Source organism: Mauremys mutica, chromosome 4, assembly GCF_020497125.1.
Source record: "Mauremys mutica isolate MM-2020 ecotype Southern chromosome 4, ASM2049712v1, whole genome shotgun sequence".
Classification (NCBI taxonomy): domain Eukaryota; kingdom Metazoa; phylum Chordata; order Testudines; family Geoemydidae; genus Mauremys; species Mauremys mutica.
This window is the reverse complement of record NC_059075.1, coordinates 141,079,877-141,105,080: the sequence shown is the minus strand read 5'-3', so window position 1 is coordinate 141,105,080 and position 25,204 is coordinate 141,079,877. Positions and strand designations below refer to the sequence as shown.

Below are 25,204 nucleotides of genomic sequence, written 5' to 3'. Positions count from 1 at the left end.
AAGGACAAAAGGGAAAGAAACAATCACACTTATGTGCTCTTTCTCATACACTCCCCCTCCCAACTGCTTGTTCACATTACAGAATCTTACTGTATTCAAATATGACTGTGAAGAGTCAAATTAGCTGCCAAGATGCCAAATATTACTGGCCGATTGGTGTAAACAGTGGCAAATTGTGTTCATTGTTTGTCAGCTAACTCAATAAACACAACTGTTTGACCACAATAAAACTTAGTAATATAGACAAACCCAGAGATGAAAGTATGGGGAATCTAATTTCCTCTTTAAGCAATGTGATTTGCGCCAAACACTCACCTCCAATAAGCAGCAACCCTAAAACAATTACTTAAAAATCTCCTGCTACAGTTCTTAACGTGATTTTGTTTGATCATTAGGCAGTGTCTGCACAGAGGAATTTTAGAACAAAATTCTCGTCTCTATGCTGGGCAGTGAGACCTTTAGTTGGATGAGACTCCACCAGCTTTGACCATTTTTTGCTATCATGACAATTTAAAACTGCAGGTTGAATTGACATAGTGGTAAAAATGTCAGATGCTGACAGAACCTTTGTCTAGACTAGGGCCCGATACTTCTTAAGAGCAGTTCAGATGAACTGGTGGTAGCACTGAAGGGAACCTTTTTTTCTAAACTATTCTAAAGTAAGGCTGTGCTTTTGCTTGAAACTAAAGATCCCTCTTTATTAAGTGATTATTTTTTTCCTTTGTTCCTCTCCTGGGGTGGTTGCTGAATTTGCTGTTTGCACCAGGCTCACATAAAACATACATTCCCAAATCTGGATTTTAAAACAAAAAAGAAACTATCAGCAGAGATACCAAGGTGATGAATGTCATAGAAATGCTTATGAATAAATAAGGAGTTTTAAAATAAATGTGTTGTGAAAACAAATAGGTTACATCTAATTTGGTCCTGACTGCCATTACCAATGAAAAACTTTTCAGGTTCCCACACCCCAATGGGTGGCAGTCTGGTTTTTGTCCTATATTTAGCCAACTGTTTTATTTTTAGCCAGCTTTTCAAAGGCCAAGTTAAGATCAGGAACCAAAATCTGGATGGCCCTGCTGTTTTCTTTCATTCAAGCTCATATGTGAAAGGAAAGAACACCAGGAAATGGGGCAGCACAAGCCCAGTGACTAATCAAGGCAGCCAGGAAAAGACAGGATTATTCATAAAGGTGGGGGTTCAGAGTATGGGATAATGGAATCATTCTGAATGCTTCAGGCAGGAACTGACAGCCTGCTCATTGAATGTGTCTTTAAATGCCTTACACTACAGCTCTGCTTTATAATTCACAGCTCTTCATAACATGCTACTGGGTATTTCAAAAGCCTTCCCACCCCTTTTAAGAAGCCACCAGTAGGTTATGTGGATAATTCTCAGCCAATTGTTTCTGCTCTAACATCATACAGTTATTTCTGTTACATTCCCTGACAATTGGCACTTTCTTTTCAGTGCTATGTTTCAGTGCTATCCTTAGCTAGCTGAAAGCAATCTGCTGATGACCAAGGTTTTCTTTGCACAAGATTAGGATAGGTAAATAGTGAACAGCTATATAACATTCTTGGCCTTCCTCTTGTCTCATCCAAAAGATGGTGCCTCCAACACACACTGCCATGCTGGGGCATTTTAAGAAAAAAGTAGCTGCTATGAACCTGTCATGAGAGTGATCCTAACTGCGCTGAAAGAAAAGCAAATATACCTGAAATTTGAAATTGAAACCTAAACCAAGAGTCCACTGCAAATGCAAAGCCAGTCATTTGATACAGAATCCTGGAGAGACATTTGTACTGTAATCCAATAAGTGATGCTGTCTATTACACAATAACAAGTAGTAGTAAGTCAAATTCATGTCTACATGACATATAGATCTTTTTATTCTATTATGCAATTTAGGAGCTATATTTCACACCCTCTTAGAGGATTTTGTTAACTTTTAACCATATGGGAATATGGGAGTGAACAGACATCTTTTATTTCCCATCTAATATTTGATTTATGCTTAAATTGGAAAGAGGAAAAACAATCTAGCTCAATTGCAGGTTAAAATAATTAAAATCAGTGCAGGTGCAGGTTCCTAATACTATTTTTTGGCTCTTTCCAATGCTTTGTAGCTGGTAGCGAGGCATATGGTCTACAGTCTTTCCTTTTGTGCACAGTATCTTGTAAACATATAGGAAGACTTGGATGTCTCCCTCAAGGAGATAATTATTTAAAATAGAGGGAAAAATGTTTAAAGGAGAACAAATTTATTTAGATGATAAAAGCTTTGGAGCTGTCTTTTTGGTGTGACTGTATGTATGTGTGAAGGCCCTGCTCTTAGGAGCTTCCACAAAATAAATAAATAAATATAAATAAGAAATAAATAATAATGACAGCACCAGAGTGGTCTTTAGCAATAGAAAGCTAATCAGCAGAAAGGAATAGACTGGCCTCAATAGAAACATTTTCTTAATAATGTAAACTATGCAAAGAAATAAGGGAGCAAAACTTCTCTGGCTGTAGCCTGTGACTGCCCTGTCCTGGGCTCTTGTGTTTCTACTCCCATGCAATCCCAGGGCAATTACTCTGCGGCACATGCAAAGTCCTCACGACCTCTGACCTGAATGGGGAAGGGGCAGAACTAGGGCTTGTGCAGAACTAGGGCTTGTGCAGTTTCCAAGCCAGAAGGGGGAGCTGACTAAGCCATCTGTGAAGCACGTTTATCCCGCTCCAAATTAGAGGACATGGGGCTGAGCAGAGTGCTCTTGAGTTGCTTGGACCATTGGTTGTGACCAAACTAGCTGGTCCTGGGAGGTTCTGAGGTTGGTGGTGGTTCCTTCTTATGGTGATCAGGATCTCTATGTCTGATGGGGTGCAGAGAGTAGGAGATAGGGTGAGCAAACAGCAAGTGTGAATAATTGGGACAGCGGGTGGGGGGTAATAGGCACCTATATAAGACAAAGCTGCAAATATTGGGACTGTCCCTATAATGCGGGGGAGGGGTTGAGCCAGGGGGTTCTAGCATGGGGACATCCTAGGGCAGAGATAAGGTGCTATGAAGGGCTGACTCAGATTTGAGAGGCAATCTGTAGTGAAACTCTGGCTGAGGAGCAGGGGTTGTGAAGGCAGCCCTGAGACACCTTACATTGATTGGGCAGGAGATGCCAGGCAGAAAAACCACTGAGGCGACTCGCACTGATTGGGTAGGAGGCGCCAGACAGGAAGGGCAGAAGGCGGTTTGCGCTGACTGGGCAGGAGGTGCTGGGCGGGAAAAGCCTCAGGCACCTCGCGCTGACTGGGCAAGAGGCAGGTCGTGCTGTTTGGGCGGGAGCTGGCCTGTGCTGACTGGGCAGGAGGCGCTGGGTGGGAAGGGCAGGAGGCGTCGGGTGGGCAGGGCAGGAGCTGGCCTGTGCTGACTGGGCGGGAGGCGTCAGGTGGGAAAGGCAGGAGGCGGCCTGTGCTGATTGGGTGGGAGGCATCGGGTGGGCAGGCAGGAGGCGGCTTGTGCTGACTGGGCAGGAGGCGTCGGGTGGGAAAGGCAGGAGGCGGCTTGTGCTGACTGGGCAGGAGGTGCTGGGAGGAAAGGGCGGGAGGCGTCGGGTGGGCAGGGCAGGAGGCGACCTGTGCTGACTGGGCAGGAGGTGTCAGGTGGGCAGGGCAGGAGGCGGCCTGTGGTGATTGGGCAGGAGGTGCTGGGTGGGAAGGGCGGGAAGCGTCGGGTGGGGAGAGCAGGAGGCGGCCTGTGGTGATTGGGCAGGAGAGGCTGGGTGGGAAGGGCGGGAAGCGTCGGGTGGGGAGAGCAGGAGGCGGCCTGTGGTGATTGGGCAGGAGGTGCTGGGTGGGAAGGGCGGGAAGCGTCGGGTGGGGAGGACAGGAGGTGGCTCGTGCTGACTAGGCAGGAGGTGGCTCACGCTGCCTGCCTGGGAGGAGGCTCATGGAGAGGCTCCTGTTCCGGACAGGTCGCAAAGTAAAGATGCTGCTCTGCATGTCTTAGGTGTTTAACAGCTTCTACTAAATGGTATGTTTGTGAGGTTCTTGGTGTTAGGGACTAAGCTGAGGTGGTGGGGGTGGGTTGTGACTTAGTGGGGAATGTAGTTTGTGGCAACTCTTAAGCAGTGGAGGAGAGATAGCGGGCTCTTTGGCTGGGCGTGAGTGCCCAGTGAGAGGAGGTGTGGGTTGAGATGAGAGTGGCTGTACTAGAACCAGTTGTTTTTCTACTTTCCTTAAATAGATGCTGGTGGCTCTGGTCATGGTTGTTTAGGGTCTCTCTTACTGACGTGAGTGATGGAGTATGATGAAGAGGGTTGTGAGACTGAGGGGACTGCTATTGTGGTGGGATCCTGGGACTGCGATGGGGTGTTGGGAGGAGCTGTGGATAACAGTGAGTGGGGTTCTGATGCTGAGAACAGTGTGCAGTGAGGGGCTGTCTCAGATTTGGGGGCGGGGTCTGTGACGAGTGCTGGATGAAGATGGAAGGGGTGTGGAGGCATTCCTGAGCTGGGTGGGAAAGCCCTCAGGACACTCGCACTTACCGGGCAGGAGGTGCTGGGTGGGAAACACTGTGGAGGCTCGCTCTTGCTGGGCAGCAGACACTGGGGGGTAAGCCCTCAGGTGGCTTGCGCTGACTGGGCAGGAGGCACTGGGTGGGAAAAGCCCTCAGGCGGCTTGCGCTGACTGGGTAGGAAGTGCTGGACGGGAAAAACCCTGAGGTGACTCGCAATGGCTGGGCTGAAGAAGCTCTGAGGCAGCTCATGCTGCTGGGCAGGAGGCGCTAGGTGGGAAAAGCCCTCAGGTGGCTCACGCTGACTGGGCAGGAGGCGCTGGGCAGAAAAGCCCTCAGGTGGCTCATGCTGGCTGGGTGGGAAAAGCCCTGAGGCAGCTTGCGCTAACTGGGCAGGAGGCGCTGGGTGGGAAAAGCCTCAGGCACCTTACGCTGACTGGGCAGGACGTGCAGGGCAGGAAAAGCCCTGAGGCAACTCATACTGACTGGGCAGGAAGCGCTGGGTGGGAAAAGCCCTGAGGTGACTCTCACTGGCAGGGCAGGAGGCCCTGGGCAGGAAAAGCCCTGAGACAACTTCCACTGGCTGGGCAGGAGGCACTGGATGAGAAAGCCCTCAGGTGGCTCAAGCTGACTTGGCAGGAGGCGCTGGGTGGGAAAAGCTCTGAGGTGGCTCATACTGACTGGGCACGAGGCGCTGGGTGGGAAAAACCTCAAGCACCTCGTGTTGACTGGGCAGAAGCCACTGGGTGGGAAAAGCCTCAAGCAGCTTGTGTTGACTGGGCAGGAAGCGCTGGGCAGGACGAGCCCTGAGGCCGCTCACCCTTGCTGGGCATGAGGAACTGAGTGGAAAAAGCTTGAGGCGGCTTGCACTGGCTGGGCAAAACCTCAAGCACCTCGTGTTGACTGGGCAGGAGGCACTAGGAGGGAAAAGCGCTCAGGTGGCTTGCGCTGACGGGGCAGGAAGTGCTGGGTGGGAAATGCCCTGAGGCGACTCGCAGTGGCTGGGCAGGAGGCACTGGTTGGGGAAAGCCCTGAGGCGACTCGCACTGGCTGGGCAGGAGTCCGAGGGCGGGAAAAGCTCTGAGGCGACTCACGCTGACTGGGCAGGAGGCACTGGGCGGGAAAGCACTCAGGTGGCTCAAGCTGACTGGGCAGGAAAAGCCCTGAGGCAGCTTGTGCTGACTGGGGAGGAGGCACTGGGTGCGAGAAGCCTCAGGCACTTTGCGCTGACTGGGCAGGAGGTGCAGGGTGGGAAAAGCCGTCAGGTGGCTCACGCTGACTGGGCACAAGGTGCTGGGTGGGAAAAGCCTCAAGCACCTCGTGTTGACTGGGCAGGGGGCACTGGGCGGGAAAAGCCCTGAGGCGGCTCGTACTGACTGGGCAGGAGGCTCTAGGTGGGAAAAGCCCTCAGGTGGCTTGCGCTGACTGGGCAGGACGTGCAGGTCAGGAAAAGCCCTGAGGCGGATTGCGCTAACTGGGCAGGAGGCACCAGGCGGGAAAAGTCCTGAGGCGGCTCGTACTGATTGGGCAGGAGGCACTCGTTGGGAAAAGCCCTCAGGTGGCTCGCTCTGACTTGGCAGGAGGTGCTGGGCGGGAAAAGCCCTGAGGTGACTAGCAGTGGCTGGGCAGGAGACCCTGGGCGGGAAAAGCTCTGAGAGCACTTACACTAGCTGGGCAGGAGGCTCTGGGTGGAAAAAGCCCTTAGGCATCTCGTACTGACTGGGCAGGAGGCACTAGGTGGGAAAAATGCTCAGGTGGCTCGCGCTGACTGGGCAGGACGTGCAGGGCAGGAAAAGCCTTGAGGTGGATTGCACAGACTGGGCAGGAGGCACTGGGCGGGAAAAGACCTGAGGCGGCTCATACTGATTGGGCAGGAGACACTGGGTGGGAAAAGCCCTCAGGTGGCTCTCCCTGACTTGGCGGGAGGTGCTGGGCGGGAAAAGCTGTGAGGCGACTTGCACTGGCTGGGCAGGAGGCACTGGGAGGAAAAGCCCTCAGGTGGCTCATACTGATTGGCCAGGAGACACTGGGTGGGAAAAGCCCTCAGGTGGCTTGCCCTGGCTGGGCTGGAGGCGCTGGGCGGGAAAAACCCTGAGGCAGCTCACACTGACTGGGCAGGAGGCACTGGGCAGGAAAAGCCTGAGGCAGCTTGAGCTCACTGTGCAGGAGGTGCTGGGCGGAAAACACAATGGAGCTTATGATGACTGAATTTACATTGGGATTATGTTGTCTATTGAGCTCAAACCTAAAGATTTTAATTCTCTTCGCCTCTCTCTCTCTCAATCTGTAGAACAACAAAAATGCACAAGAAGATAAAAGAACCAAATCAAGTACAGTAAAAGGGAATGGAAAACAAAGCTTTAGAAGAAGAATGATCATCCCTGTAAAGAAGGTAAAGGTAAATGTTACGGTATTCACATCTAGAATTAGAGCGGAAGCATATTGGTGAAGGCTGGAGGTTATATTGCTAATGGGAGAGTCAGCAGGATTCCTACGTTACATATACATTGCCAGAAATTTTCACGTTTGTGACTTCTTTCCCCTTGTTTAAAGGAAGTAGGATTTTTGTGAAGGAAGGGTGACCGCCCTGTAATCAGGGTTCGGGTCGCCTTCCTTTTCCCCCTCTTGGCATTGGCCCTCTTAATGCCAAAGTCCAAAGTGAGCTCCCTGTAACTAGGGTGTACAACTTTCCCAAGCTTACTTCCCCATTTGAAAGCTAGTTATAGAAACCAGCCTCTTTGCAGAGTTAGGGGTTTGTCCTTCTAGCTGTCCGGTCACCGTGTCCTACTCACACACACAACCAAGTCGAAAGCGAGCAAACTCTGCATCCAGCTGGCCCCGGCTTCTGCCTCTACTGCAAGGTCTCCTACTCCATGCCACATGTTGGTGCCGAAGACTGGGAGTTGGGCTAATTTCAAGGAGGGGCCTTGTCCATTTGATCTGAACTGATGTGGTAGTCGTGTGTACGGAGCCCACGCCTCACCTTCCTTCTCCTCTTTTCGCTCTCTCTCTAGCAACTCAAAAGAGAAAATGGACAAGAAGACACAGAAGCACCAAAGAAACGTCAGGAAAAGAGAATGGAAGCAGAAGCCACGGAAAAATGACACACACCTTGCACACACGGGCCTCCCTGTAATGTGGACTCGTGACTTCCACTTAAGCGTTCTCCCCGTTGAGGTGCCAGGTAAAAGGACCTCCCTGTAAACAGGGATCAAGGTCCATCCCTTCCCAGCAAAAAGGCTTGAGGGGTCCATAAGGTAGCTAAGGCTTAGGGGCCCCCCTTTAAGAAAGGTAGCAGTCTCTCTGTGGGTTTCAGCTCTTTAGGAGCTATCCTTTAAAATGCCCTGTGCCGTTGACCTCTCCCTGTAAGGAGGGGTCAGGTCTCCCCTTTCTAGCCTGTCTTGGGCCGCTGGCACTTGCTGGGCAAAGAGAGACCACCCTCTCCTGAGGGAATGGAGGTCTCTCCTTTTCTCCACTCTAGGCTCTGGCCCATGCTTAAGGACCACCCTGTAAGGAGGGTTTGGGTCTGTTTGCCATGCTGCTTTAGCCACGCGGCACTTTGACATGCCAGGCAAAAGGACCGCCCTGTAAGCAGGGTGTAAGGTCTTCTCCCTCTCCCTCTTAAACCAGCGGGGCCTTTCCGTGCCTGTGGCCGCGGGACCCCCCTTTAAGAAGGGTAGCGGTCTCTCTGTGGGTTTCAGCTCTTTTGGTGCTAGCCTTTAAAATGCCTTGTGCCGTTGACCTCTCCTTGTAAGCAGGGGTCAGGTCTCCCCTTTCTAGCCTCTTTTGGGCCGCTGGCACTTGCTGGGCAAAGAGACCACCCTCTACTGAGGGGAATGGAGGTCTCTCCTTTTCAGCGCTTTAGTCTCTGGCCCGTTGTAATGCCTCTGGCTTAAGGACCACCCTGTAAGGAGGGTTTGGCTTTGCCATGCTGCTTTAGCCACAGGTCACTTTGACATGCCAGGCAAAAGGACCGCCCTGTAAGCAGGGTGTAAGGTCTTCTCTCTCTCCCTCTTAAACCAGTGGGGCTTTTAGGTGCCTGTGGCCGAGGGACTCCCCTTGAAGAAGGGTTGCGCATCTCTCTTTCTCTTAGTCCTAGTCAACTGCCCTGGAAATGATTTCTCCTTGTCTTTTTTGAAATTTGCAGTCAAATCGTATTTGTGACCTCTTGAATTCAAGCCGGGGTCCGATGTAACATGGTGTGGCGAAGGGGCGGCTGTAAGGGGATGGTGGAGGCCGTGAGAAATTCGACCCTTTTTTCAAAAAAGCCAAGAAAGCCCCCAACCATCCAAATGTTCCCAGGTCTGGAAATGAACAGGTGAGGTGGGGGGCTCCTTTCTGCTCTCACTTCCATGTAATCCTTCCTCATTTCCTCTTGCCCTGCCCAATTAACACTGCCCCACCAACCTCAGCTTTGACCCTTTCTTTCCTGCGCAGAATAAAACATACTGCTGGTTGTTGTAGTGTTTCTTCTCTTGACTGGGAGAGGTCCGTACGTGGTGTCCCAGTACCAGGCCTTTGGTCTCTTGGCTGGTAGACTGAGGTTATATTTTTGGACTGTGTTTGAAGTGATTGAAAGAGCTGTCCTTTATGACAGCTGTTGATGATCTGGTGGCGTAGGTACATGTGTCGTGGTGTTGGATCTTGCACATGGGTGCAACTAACCCTATTAACAGGACTGAGTAAGAAGTAAGGGGTGTCTGTTTTGGAAAAGCGTAGGGGGTCCAAAGTTGTAATGTTCCTGGTGGGGTAGATAGGTAAGTCGGGAAGGGTGTTGGCGTGGGATTGAGGATTCCTTGGTAATGGGAGACTCCCTGACCTGTTCAGTGCCAGACATTTTCATGTTTGTGACTTCTTTTCCCTTGTTTAAAAGAAGTAGGATTTTTGTGAACGAAGGTTGACCGCCCTGTAATTGGGGTTCGGGTCACCTTCCTTTTCCCCCTCTTGGCATTGGCCCTCTTAATGCCAAAGTTAAAGTGAAATCCCTGCAAGTTAAAGTGAAATCCCTGCAAGTTGCATGGGCCCTTTTTAAAGACACCATAATAGAGGCCCAAATTCAATGTATACCCCAAATTAAGAAAAACAGTAAAAGAACTAAAAAAGAGCCACCGTGGCTTAACAACCATGTAAAAGAAGCAGTGAGAGATCAAAAGACTTCCTTTAAAAAGTGGAAGTCAAATCCTAGTGAGGCAAATAGAAAGGAGCACAAATACTGCCAACTTAAATGCAAGAGTATAATAAGAAAAGCCAAAGAGGAGTTTGAAGAACGGCTAGCCAAAAACTCCAAAGGTAATAACAAAATGTTTTTTAAGTACATCAGAAGCAGGAAGCCTGCTAAACAACCAGTGGGGCCCCTTGATGATCAAAATACAAAAGGAGCGTTTAAAGACTATAAAGTCATTGCGGAGAAACTAAATGGATTCTTTGCTTCAGTCTTCACGGCTGAGGATGTTAGGGAGATTCCCAAACCTGAGCTGGCTTTTGTAGGTGACAAATCTGAGGAACTGTCACAGATTGAAGTGTCACTAGAGGAGGTTTTGGAATTAATTGATAAACTCAACATTAACAAGTCACCGGGACCAGATGGCATTCACCCAAGAGTTCTGAAAGAACTCAAATGTGAAGTTGCGGAACTATTAACTAAGGTTTGTAACCTGTCCTTAAAATCGGCTTTGGTACCCAATGACTGGAAGTTAGCTAATGTAACGCCAATATTTAAAAAGGGCTCTAGGGGTGATCCCGGCAATTACAGACCGGTAAGTCTAACGTCGGTACCGGGCAAATTAGTTGAAACAATAGTAAAGAATAAAATTGTCAGACACATAGATAAACATAAACTCTTGAGCAATAGTCAACATGGTTTCTGTAAAGGGAAATCGTGTCTTACTAATCTATTAGAATTCTTTGAAGGGGTCAACAAACATGTGGACAAGGGAGATCCGGTGGACATAGTGTACTTGGATTTCCAGAAAGCCTTTGACAAGGTCCCTCACCAAAGGCTCTTACGTAAATTAAGCTGTCATGGGATAAAAGGGAAGGTCCTTTCATGGATTGAGAACTGGTTAAAGGACAGGGAACAAAGGGTAGGAATTAATGGTAAATTCTCAGAATGGAGAGGTGTAACTAGTGGTGTTCCCCAAAGGTCAGTCCTCGGACCAATCCTATTCAATTTATTCATAAATGATCTGGAGAAAGGGGTAAACAGTGAGGTGGCCAAGTTTGCAGATGATACTAAACTTCTCAAGATAGTTAAGACCAAAGCAGATTGTGAAGAACTTCAAAAAGATCTCACAAAACTAAGTGATTGGGCAACAAAATGGCAAATGAAATTTAATGTGGATAAATGTAAAGTAATGCACACTGGAAAAAATAACCCCAACTATACATACTGTTGTGTATTTGGTTGTCATGGGTTTTGTTACTATGGCAACTGAGTTAGACTATTAAGGGATAGCTCAGCCGGTTTCAACCGGCTGAGTGAGCTCTCTGTTTCTGTAAATAAAATGGAGGTTTTGGTTAGCTGTCTGCTCTCTGGCCTCAAGTGATTGCTTCCTACACCGGCTGCCCCTAGGACATAACACTGGCGATGAGGATGGGATCCTGGTGCTGCTCCAGTAACAGAAGGAAGTAGAAGTCAAGGTAAAGACCAAACAAAGAAAAAAAGCTGCTTGTTTGCACTGACTGTGAAAGTGAAACTAAAAATCATGGCTACTCTGACCAGGCCCCTGGAGCCTTTTGATGAGAATACAGAGCAGTGGCATGTGTATACTGAGCGTTTTGAGCTTTTTGGTATTGCAAATGACATTACAGAAGCGAAGAAGGTGCCAATATTCTTAACTGTTGTAGGGGCTAAAACCTACTCTCTGCTACGCAGCTTACTACACCCTGTTAAGCCTGAGACTAAATCTTACAGTGACATTGTGGAAATCCTGGGGTCTCATTTCTCCCCAAAACCACTGGTAATTGTTGAAAGATATAGGTTCCACAAAAGAGACCAAAAGGAAGATGAAACAGTTGTACAATTTGTAGCCATTTTAAAAAAGCTAGCAGAACACTGTGAATTTAAAGAGATGTTAAATGATGCCCTGCGTGACAGGTTAGTGTGTGGCCTCTGCAGTGAAGCTATACGGAAGCGCCTACTGACAGAGGCTCAGCTTACATTACAGAAGGCTGTTGATATTGCTGTCTCCATGGAACTGGCTACAAGGGAGGCACAATACATTGGTGCATCCCCTAGGGTGCAAAAAGTGTCACAAGAACTGACCCACAAAACGGTGCAGAGTCAAGAATGTTACCGCTGTGGTAAGCTGGGTCACCAGGCATCAGAATGCTGGTGTAAGGACCTGGTGTGTTGACACTGTGGCAAAAAGGGACACATTGAGTATGCCTGTAAACAAAAGAAAAAGAGGCCTGTGGTCTGGCCGACAAAAAGAGGAACCTTGCATACCCTAGAGCAGACCCAGGATGATCAAGGTGACACCTCCTCACAAGAGGAAGTGCCACTGCATGTTTTGTCTTTGGCAGCGGGCTCACATGAATACTGGGTAACCCCCTTATTGGAGGGCAAACCTGTACGCATGGACCTAGACACCGGTGCAGCTGTCTCGCTGGTTCCTGAGACTGTGTATAAGGAAAAGCTACAGCATCTTCCGCTTAAGGCAACAAAAACTGTTCTGAAGACGTATACAGGTGAAGCTGTGCCCATGTTGGGCACTATTGATGTTAAGGTGGATCTCAATGGACAGGCGGCTAAATTGCCACTGTTTGTGGTGAGAGGTGACTACCCAGCCTTAATGGGTAGGTCTTGGCTTGGGAAGATTCAGCTGAACTGGGCAGAAGTGCACCGGATGACTAAAGAAGAAACCAGTCTAACCCCTATACTAAGGAAACATGCTGCTGTTTTTGGAGATGATTTGGGAAGTATGAAGGGAATCACTGTGACATTGAACATTAAACCTGGCAGTCCACCAAAATATCTGAAAGCCCGAACTGTGCCATATGCCATCAGGCCAAAAGTTGAAGCAGACCTGGAGCGCCTGGTCACCAATGGAGTCCTAATACCAGTTACCCATAGCTCATGGGCCACTCCTATCGTTCCAATAGTGAAGAAAGATGGCTCTCTCCGGATTTGCGGTGATTTTAAAGTCACTGTCAACCCAGTGTTGTGTGCAGAGCAATACCCGCTTCCCCGCATCGATGACCTCTTCGCAGGCCTGGCTGGGGGACAAAAGTTCAGTAAGATTGATCTGAGTCAAGCATATTTACAGATGCACGTCGATGAAAAGTCCCAAGAGCTGTTGACTATTGTGACTCATAAGGGGCTTTATCGATACTGTCGCCTACCCTTCGGAATCACATCGGCTCCCGCCCTGTTCCAGAGGGCTATGGACCAGATCTTGTGTGGCTTGTCAGGAGTTCAGTGCTATCTGGATGATATCCTGGTCACTGGAAGAAATGAAGAGGATCACTTAAGGAATTTAGAGGCTACCCTACAAAGACTGGAAGAGTATGGCCTACGAGTTCGCAAAGACAAGTGTGAATTCTTCAAGCCCTCTGTTGAATATTTGGGACACATCATCGATTCTGCAGGTCTTCATAAGGCCCCTGCAAAAGTTAAAGCTATTGTGGAGGCTCCCCCACCTCGAAATGTAAGCCAGCTACGCTCATTTCTAGGACTACTGAACTATTATGGAAAGTTCATCTCACAGTTAGCCACACTGCTAAAACCACTTCATGAGCTCCTTGGGCAGAACAAGGCCTGGAAGTGGACTGAAGCCTGTGATGTTGCATTTAACAAAGCTAAGGATGCATTGTTAAATTCTGAAGTTCTAACGCACTTTGATCCATCCTTACCCCTGCAATTGGCCTGCGATGCTTCCCCTTATGGAGTGGGAGCGGTCGTGTCACACATTATGCCTTCGGGAGAAGAAAGACCTATTGCTTTTGCTTCACGCACTCTAAGCAAAGCAGAAACTAACTACGCCCAAATCGAACATGAGGCATTAGGAATTGTTTTTGGAATTAGGAAGTTTCATCAGTACCTGTTTGGGCGAAAGTTTACTCTTCTTACAGACCATCGACCTCTGACATCAATTTTTGGACCCTACACAGGCATTCCCCCATTAGCTGCTAGTCGTATGCAACGTTGGGCATTGATACTTTCTGCACACACATATGAAATCAAATATCGGAAATCCACTCTGCACGGCAATGCAGATGGCCTCTCAAGGTTGCCTTTACCGGTCAAACATCAAGATAGTGCCCAAAAGGAAATCTTCTACTTTGAACAGGTAGAGAATACACCCATCACTGCTTCTCAGATAAAGAAGGCAACCCGCATTGACCCAGTATTATCCCAAGTTATGGACCTGGTGATGCATGGAAAATCTCGACAAACCTCTCCGGTCTCACCCGACCTTGTTCCCTACATGTCCAGGCGGACGGAGTTATCGGTCCAATCTGGTTGTTTGTTGTGGGGGAGGCGTGTCATTATTCCACCACCCCATAGATCACAGATGTTAGAACAGCTACATTCCGGTCACTGTGGAATAGTGCGCATGAAGGAAATTGCACGAAGCTATTTTTGGTGGCCTAGATTGGACAGTGCTATTGAAGAGAAGGCAAAAGCTTGTATGTCATGTCAGAGTGTAAGAAATGCACCCCAGTGGGCACCCCTACACCCATGGGACTGGCCTGAAAACCCGTGGCAACGTATTCACATTGACTTTGCTGGCCCCCTTGAAGGAAGCATGTTCTTGGTGGCAGTAGATGCCCATTCTAAATGGCCAGAAGTCTCTATAATGCAGTCCACTACTGCAGAGAGTACTATCCAAAAACTACGAGGACTCTTTAGTCGTTTTGGTCTGCCAGAACAACTTGTGAGCGACAACGGACCGCAGTTCGTCTCTCAGGAGTTTCAAAATTTTATGAAGGCAAATGGGATACACCACATCACGTCAGCACCATATCATCCGTCCACCAACGGATTAGCTGAAAGATTTGTGCAGACAATGAAAAACGCTTTGAAATCAGCAAAGGGACAACACTCCATTCAAAAGCGTCTGGATACCTTCTTATTTTCCTATAGAAACACACCTCATGCTACGACCCAGGCTTCCCCAGCCTTTCTAATGATGGGACGACAGCTGCGCACTTGCTTTGATCTGCTGAAACCTTCTGAACCCAGACAAACTGTGCAACATCAGCAGCAATATCAAGTAATCAGACGGGCACCCAGAGCAAAAGACCGAACCTTTAGCCCAGGGCAGCCAGTTTTGGCTCGGAATTATACTTCCAGAGCTAAATGGGTCCCGGCCACAGTCATCACTCAAACAGGACCTGTTTCCTATACAGTCCGGACTGCAGAGAATCTTACCTGGCGGTGACATGTAGATCAGCTGTTGCCAGGTCATGCCAGTCTTCAGGACCCATCTGCAGTTGAGGGGTCTGACTTCACCCCTCCTGGTGAGACACCGAATCATGAGTCACCTGTTCCTGACTGTTCTCCTCCATTACTGCCGGCAGCTGAGATACCCCTTTGCCCAGCACGAGCTGATACCACCTCCTCACCTATTCGTGCTGCGGACCCTGAGCCCCTAGTACTTTCGGGTGCAACAACACCAGAAGTTCGTCGTAATCCACCTAGAGACAGAAGGCCTCCTCATCGGCTGGATCTTTAGTTAGGGCAAACCCACGGTTATGGGGCAAAATAATCCCCAGGGTTTAGCCGGGAATGGAGGCAGTCTACCCTCCTTCTCTAGTTTAGTGTGTGTTTTATTTAGGGGATGTTCTTATTAGGGGGGGAGGAATATGTTGTGTATTTGGTTGTCATGGGTTTTGTTACTATGGCAACTGAGTTAGACTATTAAGGGATAGCTCAGCCGGTTTCAACCGGCTGAGTGAGCTCTCTGTTTCTGTAAATAAAATGGAGGTTTTGGTTAGCTGTCTGCTCTCTGGCCTCAAGTGATTGCTTCCTACACCGGCTGCCCCTAGGACATAACACATACAACATGATGGGGGCTAAATTAGCTACAACGAGTCAGGAAAAAGATCTTGGCGTCATCGTGGATGGTTCTCTGAAGATGTCCACGCAGTGTGCAGAGGCGGTCAAAAAAGCAAATAGGATGTTAGGAATCATTAAAAAAGGGATAGAGAATAAGACTGAGAATATATTATTGCCCTTATATAAATCCATGGTACGCCCACATCTCGAATACTGTGTACAGATGTGGTCTCCTCACCTCAAAGAAAGATATTCTAGCACTAGAAAAGGTTCAGAAAAGGGCAACTAAAATGATTAGGGGTTTAGAGAGGGTCCCATACGAGGAAAGATTAAAGAGGCTAGGACTCTTCAGCTTGGAAAAGAGAAGACTAAGGGGGGACATGATAGAGGTATATAAAATCATGAGTGATGTTGAGAAAGTGGATAAGGAAAAGTTATTTACGTATTCCCATAATACAAGAACTAGGGGTCACCAAATGAAATTAATAGGCAGCAGGTTTAAAACAAATAAAAGGAAGTTCTTCTTCACGCAGCGCACAGTCAACTTGTGGAACTCCTTACCTGAGGAGGTTGTGAAGGCTAGGACTATAACAATGTTTAAAAGGGGACTGGATAAATTCATGGTGGCTAAGTCCATAAATGGCTATTAGCCAGAATGGGTAAGAATGGTGTCCCTAGCCTCTGTTCGTCAGAGGATGGAGATGGATGGCAGGAGAGAGATCACTTGATCATTGCCTGTTAGATTCACTCCCTCTGGGGCACCTGGCATTGGCCACTGTCGGTAGACAGATACTGGGCTAGATGGACCTTTGGTCTGACCCGGTACGGCCTCTCTTATGTTCTTAAGTCCAAAGTGAGCTGCCTGTAACTAGGGTATGCAACTTTCTCAAGCTTACTCTCCCATTTGAAAGCTAGTTATAGAAACCAGCCTCTTTGCAGAGTTAGGGGTTTGTCCTTCTAGCTGTCCTGTCACCATGCCCTACTCACATGCACAACCAAGTCAAAAGCGAGCGAACTCTGCATCCAGCTGCCCCGGCTTCTGCTGCTGCTGATACTGCAAGGTCTCCTGCTCCCTGCCACAGGTTGGTGCTGAAGACTGGGAGTTGGGCTCATTTCAAGGCGGGATCTTGTAGAAATGAAATTTCCTCTCTCAGTACCTTTAATTTCCATCACCCTTCTCATTTCTGTACTCTATGGCATACTTCCAGTCCATTCAAATCACAAGCTTTTTCAGATCTGGAAATGTATCCCTGCCACCTCTTGGACTGGAGTTCTGTTTCTGTTATCTTGCCTGGCCGTGTAGCTGTGAATTCTCTAACTAATTTAGGTACTTCTTTATTGGATAGCTAACATATTTGAAGGGGATGCTTTGTGGGGTTTTTTAATTTTTCCTGTCGGCCACAGTGATAGTTTTCTGAATAGTCTTTCTGAGGATCACCGAAAATTCAATTGCCTCTAGTATTGTTGTGGCTAATCAGAGAAGATCAGTGTATAACTCCAAAGACTCCACGGTTGTATGTCTAGTGTACAATGAAGAGTGAATCAATAAAGGAGAACATAAAACTTCTCAGGAAATCTTTGTAATGTGGTTTCAACATACAAACTGTGTATTCTTTTATCCTGTTTGAGTGCATAATTGCAATGCATCTCACTTTCTGTTCCTTCGTACTTGTTTGTAACTCACTTGTTGCCTGTCACACTAGATTTTAAACTGTTCAGGGCAGTTACCATATATTATTTTGTCCAGCTTGTTCCGTTATCTTTTATGTTCCATGTGGACATTACCAGAAAATAGAAATGAAAACATAACATGTTATGCAGTGTAAATTTATTTTATGTAGAAGGTGGAATCTGCAAATCCCAATGTATTTCCTGAGCTCCAACAGCAGACAGTTTTATGCATCTAGAAATAGGTTAGTCAGACACTGTGAAATAGTATGCATGAAATTAAACTCCTTCAGATAAATAAGTATTTTCTGTTTACTAACTAAAAGAGAATATGAAAAACAAGAGTAAAAATACTTTCCATTCTTCTGAAATTCCAGATTGATTCTTTTATTATTGTTTTATGTATTGAGGAAATGTTCACCCCAGGTTATAATTATGGAAGATTGCTCAGTGGATTCATATTTTAACAGGAGATGGTCCCAAATCAAACTCCTTTATCTGTGAAATTCCCTGATTTGCAGACAGTTTGAATTCTTATCCAGATCTCAAAACATTAAGGATAGTTCTAGCTATACAATGGGCCAAACCGTGCCCTCGATTTGAGCACACTGATATCTGTTAAGCTTGGATTTGAACACTGCAGTTCAGGCTAATTTCTTATTTTAATAAAACCAGTTCACCGCCTTCCTTCTTAAAATAAGACTTAGCACTTCTATAGACCTTTTTACTCCTTCACTCTCAGTGTACTTTGCAAAGGGTTAGGGATGTAAGGTCCAGCTCAAGGAGTTAAGTGTGTGTATGTGTATATATTTGTATGCTATAGTTTACTGGGTTATTTTATTACCTTTTTATCACAGCTGTAGAGCTATGTCAGCTAACTTTTTTTTAAAATGTTAAAACAACATAAGAAGAGCCTATATATAAAACTTGGATCAAATATTTTCACAACAGATGTTTCCTTCCCAGAGACATTTTCCTGTCCTAAATTTAAAATAAAAACTACTACAACTTGATCATACCAGTAAATGGATATAATTAAACTAGGGCTGTCAAGCGGTTTTTAAAAAATTATTGCGATTAATCATGCGACTAAAAAAATTAATCATGATTAATTGTGCTGTTAAACAATAATATAATACCATTTATTTAAATACTTTTGGATGTTTTCTACATTTTCCACAATATCAAACTTTAGAACCTACAAGTCCAATCAGTCCACTTCTTGTTCACCCAGTCACTCAGACAAACAGGTCTGTTTACATTTGCAGAAGATAATGCTGCCTGCTTCTTGTGTACACTGTCCCCTGAAAGTGAGAACAGGCGTTTGCATGACACTGTTGTCGCCAGCACTGCAAGATATTCACATGCCACATTCGCTAAAGATTATGTCCCTTGATGCTTCAACCAGCGTTCCAAAGGATATGCATCCATGCTGATGATGGGTTCTGCTCGATAACGATCCAAAGCAGTGCGGACCTAAGCATGTTCATTTTCATAATGTGAATCAGATGCCACCCGCAGAAGGTTGATTTTCTTTTTTGGTGGTTAGGGTTCTGTAATTTTTCCATTAGAGTGTTGCTCTTTTAAGACTTCTGAAAACATACTCCACGCCTCATCCGTCTCAGATTTTGGAAGGCACTTCAGATTCTTTAATCTTGGGTCAAGTGCTGTATCTATCTTTAGAAATTTCACACTGGTATCTTCTTTGCATTTTGTCAAATTTGCTGGGAAAGTGTTCTTAAAACGAACAACATGTGCTGGGTCATCATCTGAGACTGCTATAACATGAAATATATGGCAGAATGACGGTAAAGCAGAGCAGGAGACATGCAATTCTCCCCCAAGGAGTTGTCACAAATTCAATTAACGCATTATTTTTTAACGAGCGTCATCAGCATGGACACATGTCCTCTGAAACCATAGCCAAAGCATGAAGAGGCATATGAATTTTTAGCACATCTGGCACGTAAATATCTTGCGACGCCAGCTACAACAGCGTCATGGAAACGCCTGCTCTCACTTTCAGGTGACATTGTAAATAAGTGGGCAGCATTACCTTCCATAAATGTAAACAAACTTGTTTCTCTTAGTGATAGGCTGAAGTAGGACTGAGTAGACTTGTAGGTTCTAAAGTTTTACATTGTTTTGTTTTTGAGTGCAGTTATGTAACAAAAAAATCTACATTTGTAAGTTGCACTTTCATGATAAAGAGATTGCAGGACATACTTGGATGAGGTGAATTGAAAAACACTTTCTTTTATCATTTTTACAGTGCAAATATTTGTAATAAAAATAATATAAAGTGAGCACGGTATACTTTGTATTCTGTGATGTAACTGAAATCGATATACTGTATTTGAAAATGTAGAAAAACATCAAAAAATATTTAATACATTTCAATTGGTATTCTATTGTTTAACAGTGCCATTAATTTTTTTAATCACGATTAATTTTTTTGAGTTAATTGTGTGAGTTAACTGCGATTAATTAACAGCCCTAATTAAATCACAATCTACTGAGGGATTTCATTTCACATGATAGTTCCATAACAGATATATTTTCTTAATGCTTATAACAGTCTGCAACGCTACTATGTTTTCATTTGGGGTGGGGTGGGGGAGTCCCACATATGACAGTAAGGTGTCTGGGGCAAAACAGGAATGAAAGGCACCCACATAGAAAATATTAGATTGGGGAGGGTGCCTTTATTACTCTCTCTCTCTCTCTCTGCCCTCTTTATTCTGCTGTACAACCTGTTAGGTAGGCATCTTGCTAAGACTGACTTCTTAGGTAAAAGAAATGTGTTCTTTTTATAGCATCAAAAGCAAAAATTAAGATCAATTCAGTGTTTACTTTTTCAGCAGTTTGTCACACTGAACAGAACAAATATTTCTTAATCTTCCATACTGTTAATTTTGAGAGATTAAATAGATTTTTTGAGAAGTGAAGTTTTTATAGCAAAGCCAGACAACAGTAGTTTTTTTTTTTTATATTAAAATTTATCATACACCTCTACCCCAATATAACGCTGTCCTCGGGAGCCAAAAAATCTTACTGCGTTATAGGTGAAATCACATTATATCAAACTTGCTTTGATCCGCTGGAGTGTGCAGCCCGCCCCGCCCCCCAGAGCGCTGCATTACTGCGTTATATGCGAATTCATGTTATATCGGGCCGCGTTATATCGGGGTAGAGGTGTATTAAAGGAACAATTTGTACCTTTGACAAATCTCCAAATTGCATTCTAGGGTCTAGTGCCTCAGCCTGCTCCACTGAGTCTGATGGATTTACTTTTGAGTCTCGCCAATGTGACGTCAGAACAATATATAGCACTTATAGAGTGTCTTTTTACCTGAGGATCTCAAAGTTCCTTATAAACGGAGCGAATGGTTATTGTCAGTTTACGGGTGAGAAAACTGAGTCAGGGTTTAAGTGACTTAGTGAAGACCACAATGTTAGTGACATAGCCAGGACCAGAACTCAGGTTTATGGCTTCAGTTGAGTTCTCCTTCCACAGGATGACTATGAGAGCAGCCTGTCAAGTTTATGGATTGTATATTCTTGGAACAAAGTTCCCAAACTGGTCTGGTGTGTGTTTGTTGTTGATCCACTGAGAGTTTGTTGGTCAAAAGGTGATGACTCTCATCTTTCCACCTACTAAAATTCATCAAGGCCACTAAAATTACAGTAAATACTTTCCTAATGCTAAATTTCTACTTAAGTAGAACTAGTTACCACAAACAGGTGGGGAAGTGGTGCTGTGGGGGTTGCAGCACAATCGTGACTGAGAAGGAAGGTGTCTGTGAGAGTCTCTGTTAAGATGTAACCCTAATTTAGAAAAATGGGAAGTCTCCTGTTCTAAGGTTATTTTTTGCTTTGAAGGAAAGGAAAAGGAAACAAACTAAATAGAGAAGAACAGGAAACAGAGAAAATGGGCAGGAAAAAGCAACTTGCCCTCCATCTGAATTGAAAGGAATAAGGAGGGGATTTACTTGACAGATGTAAGACATCCTTTCCCCTAAGTGTGTTAAATAATTCTTGCTAGAAATGACTTGTCCCTGAGTCTCATCAGGGTACCAGCGAAAACCAAATATTTGGCTTTTAGAATTCACCAATTTGCACCCTAAGCTGCATTTGTTATCAACAGAAGTAAGCTGCAGGAGGTTGCTTCTAGGCCTCCCTCCAAGGCTTTAGAACTTGTTTTTATCTATAAGTTACTCAATCCCAGTACTGACCATAAGTTTCAAAGCCCTTTCATCTGTGAACCAAGTTCACTGCAGGCCTAAGTGAATTCAGTATTGAAATAAACAACATTGTTCCTATTTCAGTCAGTGATGGGTTTGGCACCAGGTTCATTCTTAATTTAATTACTCAAAAAATCCCAGATTCTAAAAGCCTTCAAGGTTCCTGCAATATTACCATACAGGGATGGGTGTGGGTGGATATGTAATTTCATATTTTTATACTGCTTTTAAGTTATACTAATTCAGGGTAAAAGGGGAATTTTACTTTTAATTACACAAACCATATTATGCTCACTTTCAGTGTAATGCAAATTGTACATCTCTCTTCATTTTTAAAGTGAAAGGAATCAGCTTCCATGAAAGAGTTAAGCGTGTGTCATGTTTAAAAAAAAAAAAGGATATAGGGGAGGGGAAAAAGTTAACAATGTGATAGTGAGATTGCTATGAACTATTTAAAGCTAGATCATGCTTTGGACAAACTCCACCTCATAATTTGGAACCACAAGCATAACCCGTGCAAGGGAATTCCACCCCACATGTTACTGGCCTCAAAGATTTGAACTAAAGGGGAGCTGCACACGGTCTCAACAGAGCTGCAGCAGAACTTAAAAACCCAAGAGTACTAAAGTAATATCCAGTTTTGCTTGTAAGTAATCAGCAGGGATGTTGTTACTGGGGAGTTTAAAAGCAATGAAGAGGAAGCAGCTTTTCTGGACAATGTTCTATATTCTGAGCTTGATGGGTGAGTATTAAACATTAAAAGGCTACATTTATGGCTACTAAATGCGTTAAGCATAAAATAGAGTAGCAGGGGTTGGGGTGGGGTGGAGGTGAAATAATGCATAGGGAAATACCCCTCTGTACTACTGCTCCTTGGATAGCAAGGTAGGGAAAAGAGTGAGTGTACTATAAGTGTGATATAATGTATTAAAATTGGAGCAGACTTATGTGGAAAGCATTATATTGAGGACATTATATGTAGAGAAAGTACACTTCCCGAGTCCGTCTTCCCCAAAACAGCCAAAAATTAGTGTTCTGAACAGGAATTATTACAGCTTTAAGCAGAGTTGGGAACCAAGATATGAAAGCATCCCATTAGAAACCATGTTATAAGGAAGACGTAAATGTACAGAGTACCTCTAATGAATGTGTGTCATTTGTTGCTCTGCATTAGCCTAAAAGGACAGAGGTTTCTAATTTGTGATGATTATTTTATAGGAATTAAACACTTATTTAAAAAATAAGTGTAACTATAACACCTGGTATTATAAAAAATCTGCCCGCTTCCAAAAAAACCTTTGCTTTCTCAGATGAACTCCCTGTGACTATGGGGAATCCTCCACCCTTCTTAATTCCACAAGTAACACTCAGCACCAGGGGAAAAAAAGAGAGAGGAGGAGGATTTTTGGTGTGTAAGTTTTTGTTTTGTTTAGGGTGTTTTGTTTGTTGGGTTTTAGGGTTTTTTTAAGCAATATTTAACTTTTTGATAGATTTTCATGTATTTAATCTAAAACCAAAAATCTTCATTAGTATTAAGATTGGTGTAATAAATTATAAGGGAACATTTTTGTCTGAATATTCTATATGCTGTATTAGAATAACATCCAAGATCCTGTAGGTATCCAACCTACTTTATATTCCCCTTTATCAATGAAATGTGAGATAGTAGATCCTCTTAAATAATCAGTTACATTGTGTTCTTCTGTCTGTTTCATTGCTAATATTTCAAAAAGGATCAGGTTCACTCCTCTATCAAGCTGGCATGACATATTGCTTGTTTGAGACATTTCATCTCACCCTTTAGTATGCACTTACAGAAAGTGCAGTATGAAGAAACCTTTAAAGTGTGTTTTAGCATTGTATGACTGTCTGAGGTGTGTGGTAAGCAAGGCTTTTGTGCAACAGCATACGTCTGGAATTAGAAATCTGAGTCACTTGTGAGTTGAAAAAAGGTAAAGGCAAAATTATCAAGTGATAGGATTTGGGAGTGGGGAGGTGAGTGGGTTGGTAGGTCATTTTTTAATTTTGTACCTGTAATGGACTTTGAGAGAAAATGCACATACTGTAAAATATGATACCTTTTATTAGCCAAGCCAATACTCTGCACTTGTACAGGATATTGCAGTGCTTTGCAAATAGTTCATTAGTTTCCCACATGTCTGGCTGGTTGGTCTTGCCCACATACTGATGGTCACATTTAGGGTCAAGAAGGAATTCCCCAAATCAGATTGACAGAGACCCTGGGAGTGGTTTGCCTTTCTCTGTAACATGGGCCATGGGTCACTTGCTGATTCAAACTAGAGTAAATGGTGGATTCTCTGTAATTTGAAGTCTTTAAATCAAGATTTGAGGACTGCAGTGACTCAGCCAATGACTGTGGGCCCACTACTACAAAAATAGGGGTGTGAGGTTCTATGACCTGGAATGTGCCAGAGATCAGACAACATGATTATAATGGTGCCTTCTGGCCTTCAAGTCTGTAAGTTTCTGAACACCCCAGTGAGATAGAAAAGTATTATTTCCATTCTATATAAGAGTAAAATAAAGCACAGAGAGATTAAGGGCATGATTTCAGAGATTCTGAACACCTGCGTTTCTTGTTGACTTCTGTTGGAGCTGAGAGTGCCTAGCACCTGTGAAATAAGTCCCTAGGTGACATGTCTCAAGGTTCCACAGTGAATCAGTTATACAGGTGAAAACAGAACCTAGGACCTCTATATCCTAGTTACTTACCTTAGTCCATAGACAATGCTGCCTTTTTGGTGGCTTCTAGTACATGAGCTTTTTCAGGTGTCCACAAACTAGAAGAAAATATAATCTCAATGGCATGAGTTTATAAACCAGTTACTGCAAAGGAAGTGGTTCTGGCCATCAATTTTCAAGCACCTAAGCACCGGCTCTATTGCACATCTCTTAATTCTACAAGTTGTTTTCCCTTCCTCAGCCTTTCTAGTCACTTGTTACCACAATAAGCTTCTCCTAAGGCCTTATTTTCATTCAGGAAGACTTATAGCAGGTGCTGTGCAAAATTTGGTAATTTGCAGGGATTCATACAAACAAACCTTTTTGGTCAGGAGGAGATAAAGGTCTGGGAACCTGTGACAGGTTGTTACCCCCAGGATGCAGTCTGGGAGCCATTGGAGCCGCTGTGCCCTCTAACAATTAGTGGGGCTGGTCTCTGTCTCACACTGCTCTGCTGGTGATTCAGCCAGCCTCTCCAGGCCCTGTTATCACCCAACACGACAGCAGGTGGCACCACACACCCAACTGAGTGAGTGCCTTACTTAAGCCTCTCATGGATTCATAATGGAGCACAACAATTTCCCAGCTCCCTAGGCTTGCACCCCTGCTGGAGTATAAACCCAGAATGAGCTTGCATTGCACAGGGATCTGTGCAATGCAAGTTCACTAATATAGTTCACTTCCCCCTTGATATGGGAAAGATATGAAAAACCAGCCTGTGTTAACCAAGCTGAGATTTTCCCAGACACTTCACTTAAAGACGCATTGGTTAAGATAAAACATATAATCACTTTTAATCTATTTTGCTGTAGTTAATAAACTTGTTTTAAATAATATCAAACAGCTCAAAGCAGATTATCTATCAAATAAACAAAAAATGCAAACTAAGCCTAATATATTAGACAGATAGGATTTGAATTCGCAATCTCTCACCCTTACTGGTGATACAAGCAGTTCACCAAATTTCCATACACAGGCTAGAAATCCCGTTAGCCTGGGACCAGCACTTTCCCCTGTTCAGTCTTTGATCCTTAGATGTTTCCAGGAGTT

The 25,204-nt window shown here is 45.0% G+C and overlaps 1 protein-coding gene across 13 annotated transcripts in view; it reads left to right on the top strand.

Moving 5' to 3' along the window:
• CD34 (CD34 molecule) overlaps positions 1–25,204 on the top strand; it is a 108,702-nt gene that overhangs the window by 57,490 nt on the left and 26,008 nt on the right. For 3 of the 13 annotated variants that reach the window (XM_045013591.1, XM_045013593.1, XM_045013594.1), the window contains exons 2-4: positions 6,789–6,896; positions 7,513–7,682; positions 8,646–8,816. Coding sequence is in view for 2 of the 13 variants with exons in the window: in XM_045013590.1 (XP_044869525.1) it covers positions 22,076–22,154 (79 nt within the window). In the remaining 11 variants the exon portion in view is untranslated. Of the gene's footprint in view, positions 1–3,909; positions 4,016–4,495; positions 4,597–5,680; positions 5,699–6,477; positions 6,497–6,788; positions 6,897–7,512; positions 7,683–8,645; positions 8,817–21,882; positions 22,155–25,204 lie in introns of those variants that run through there. The other 10 variants (XM_045013598.1, XM_045013599.1, XM_045013590.1 and 7 more) reach the window with 8 other exon arrangements.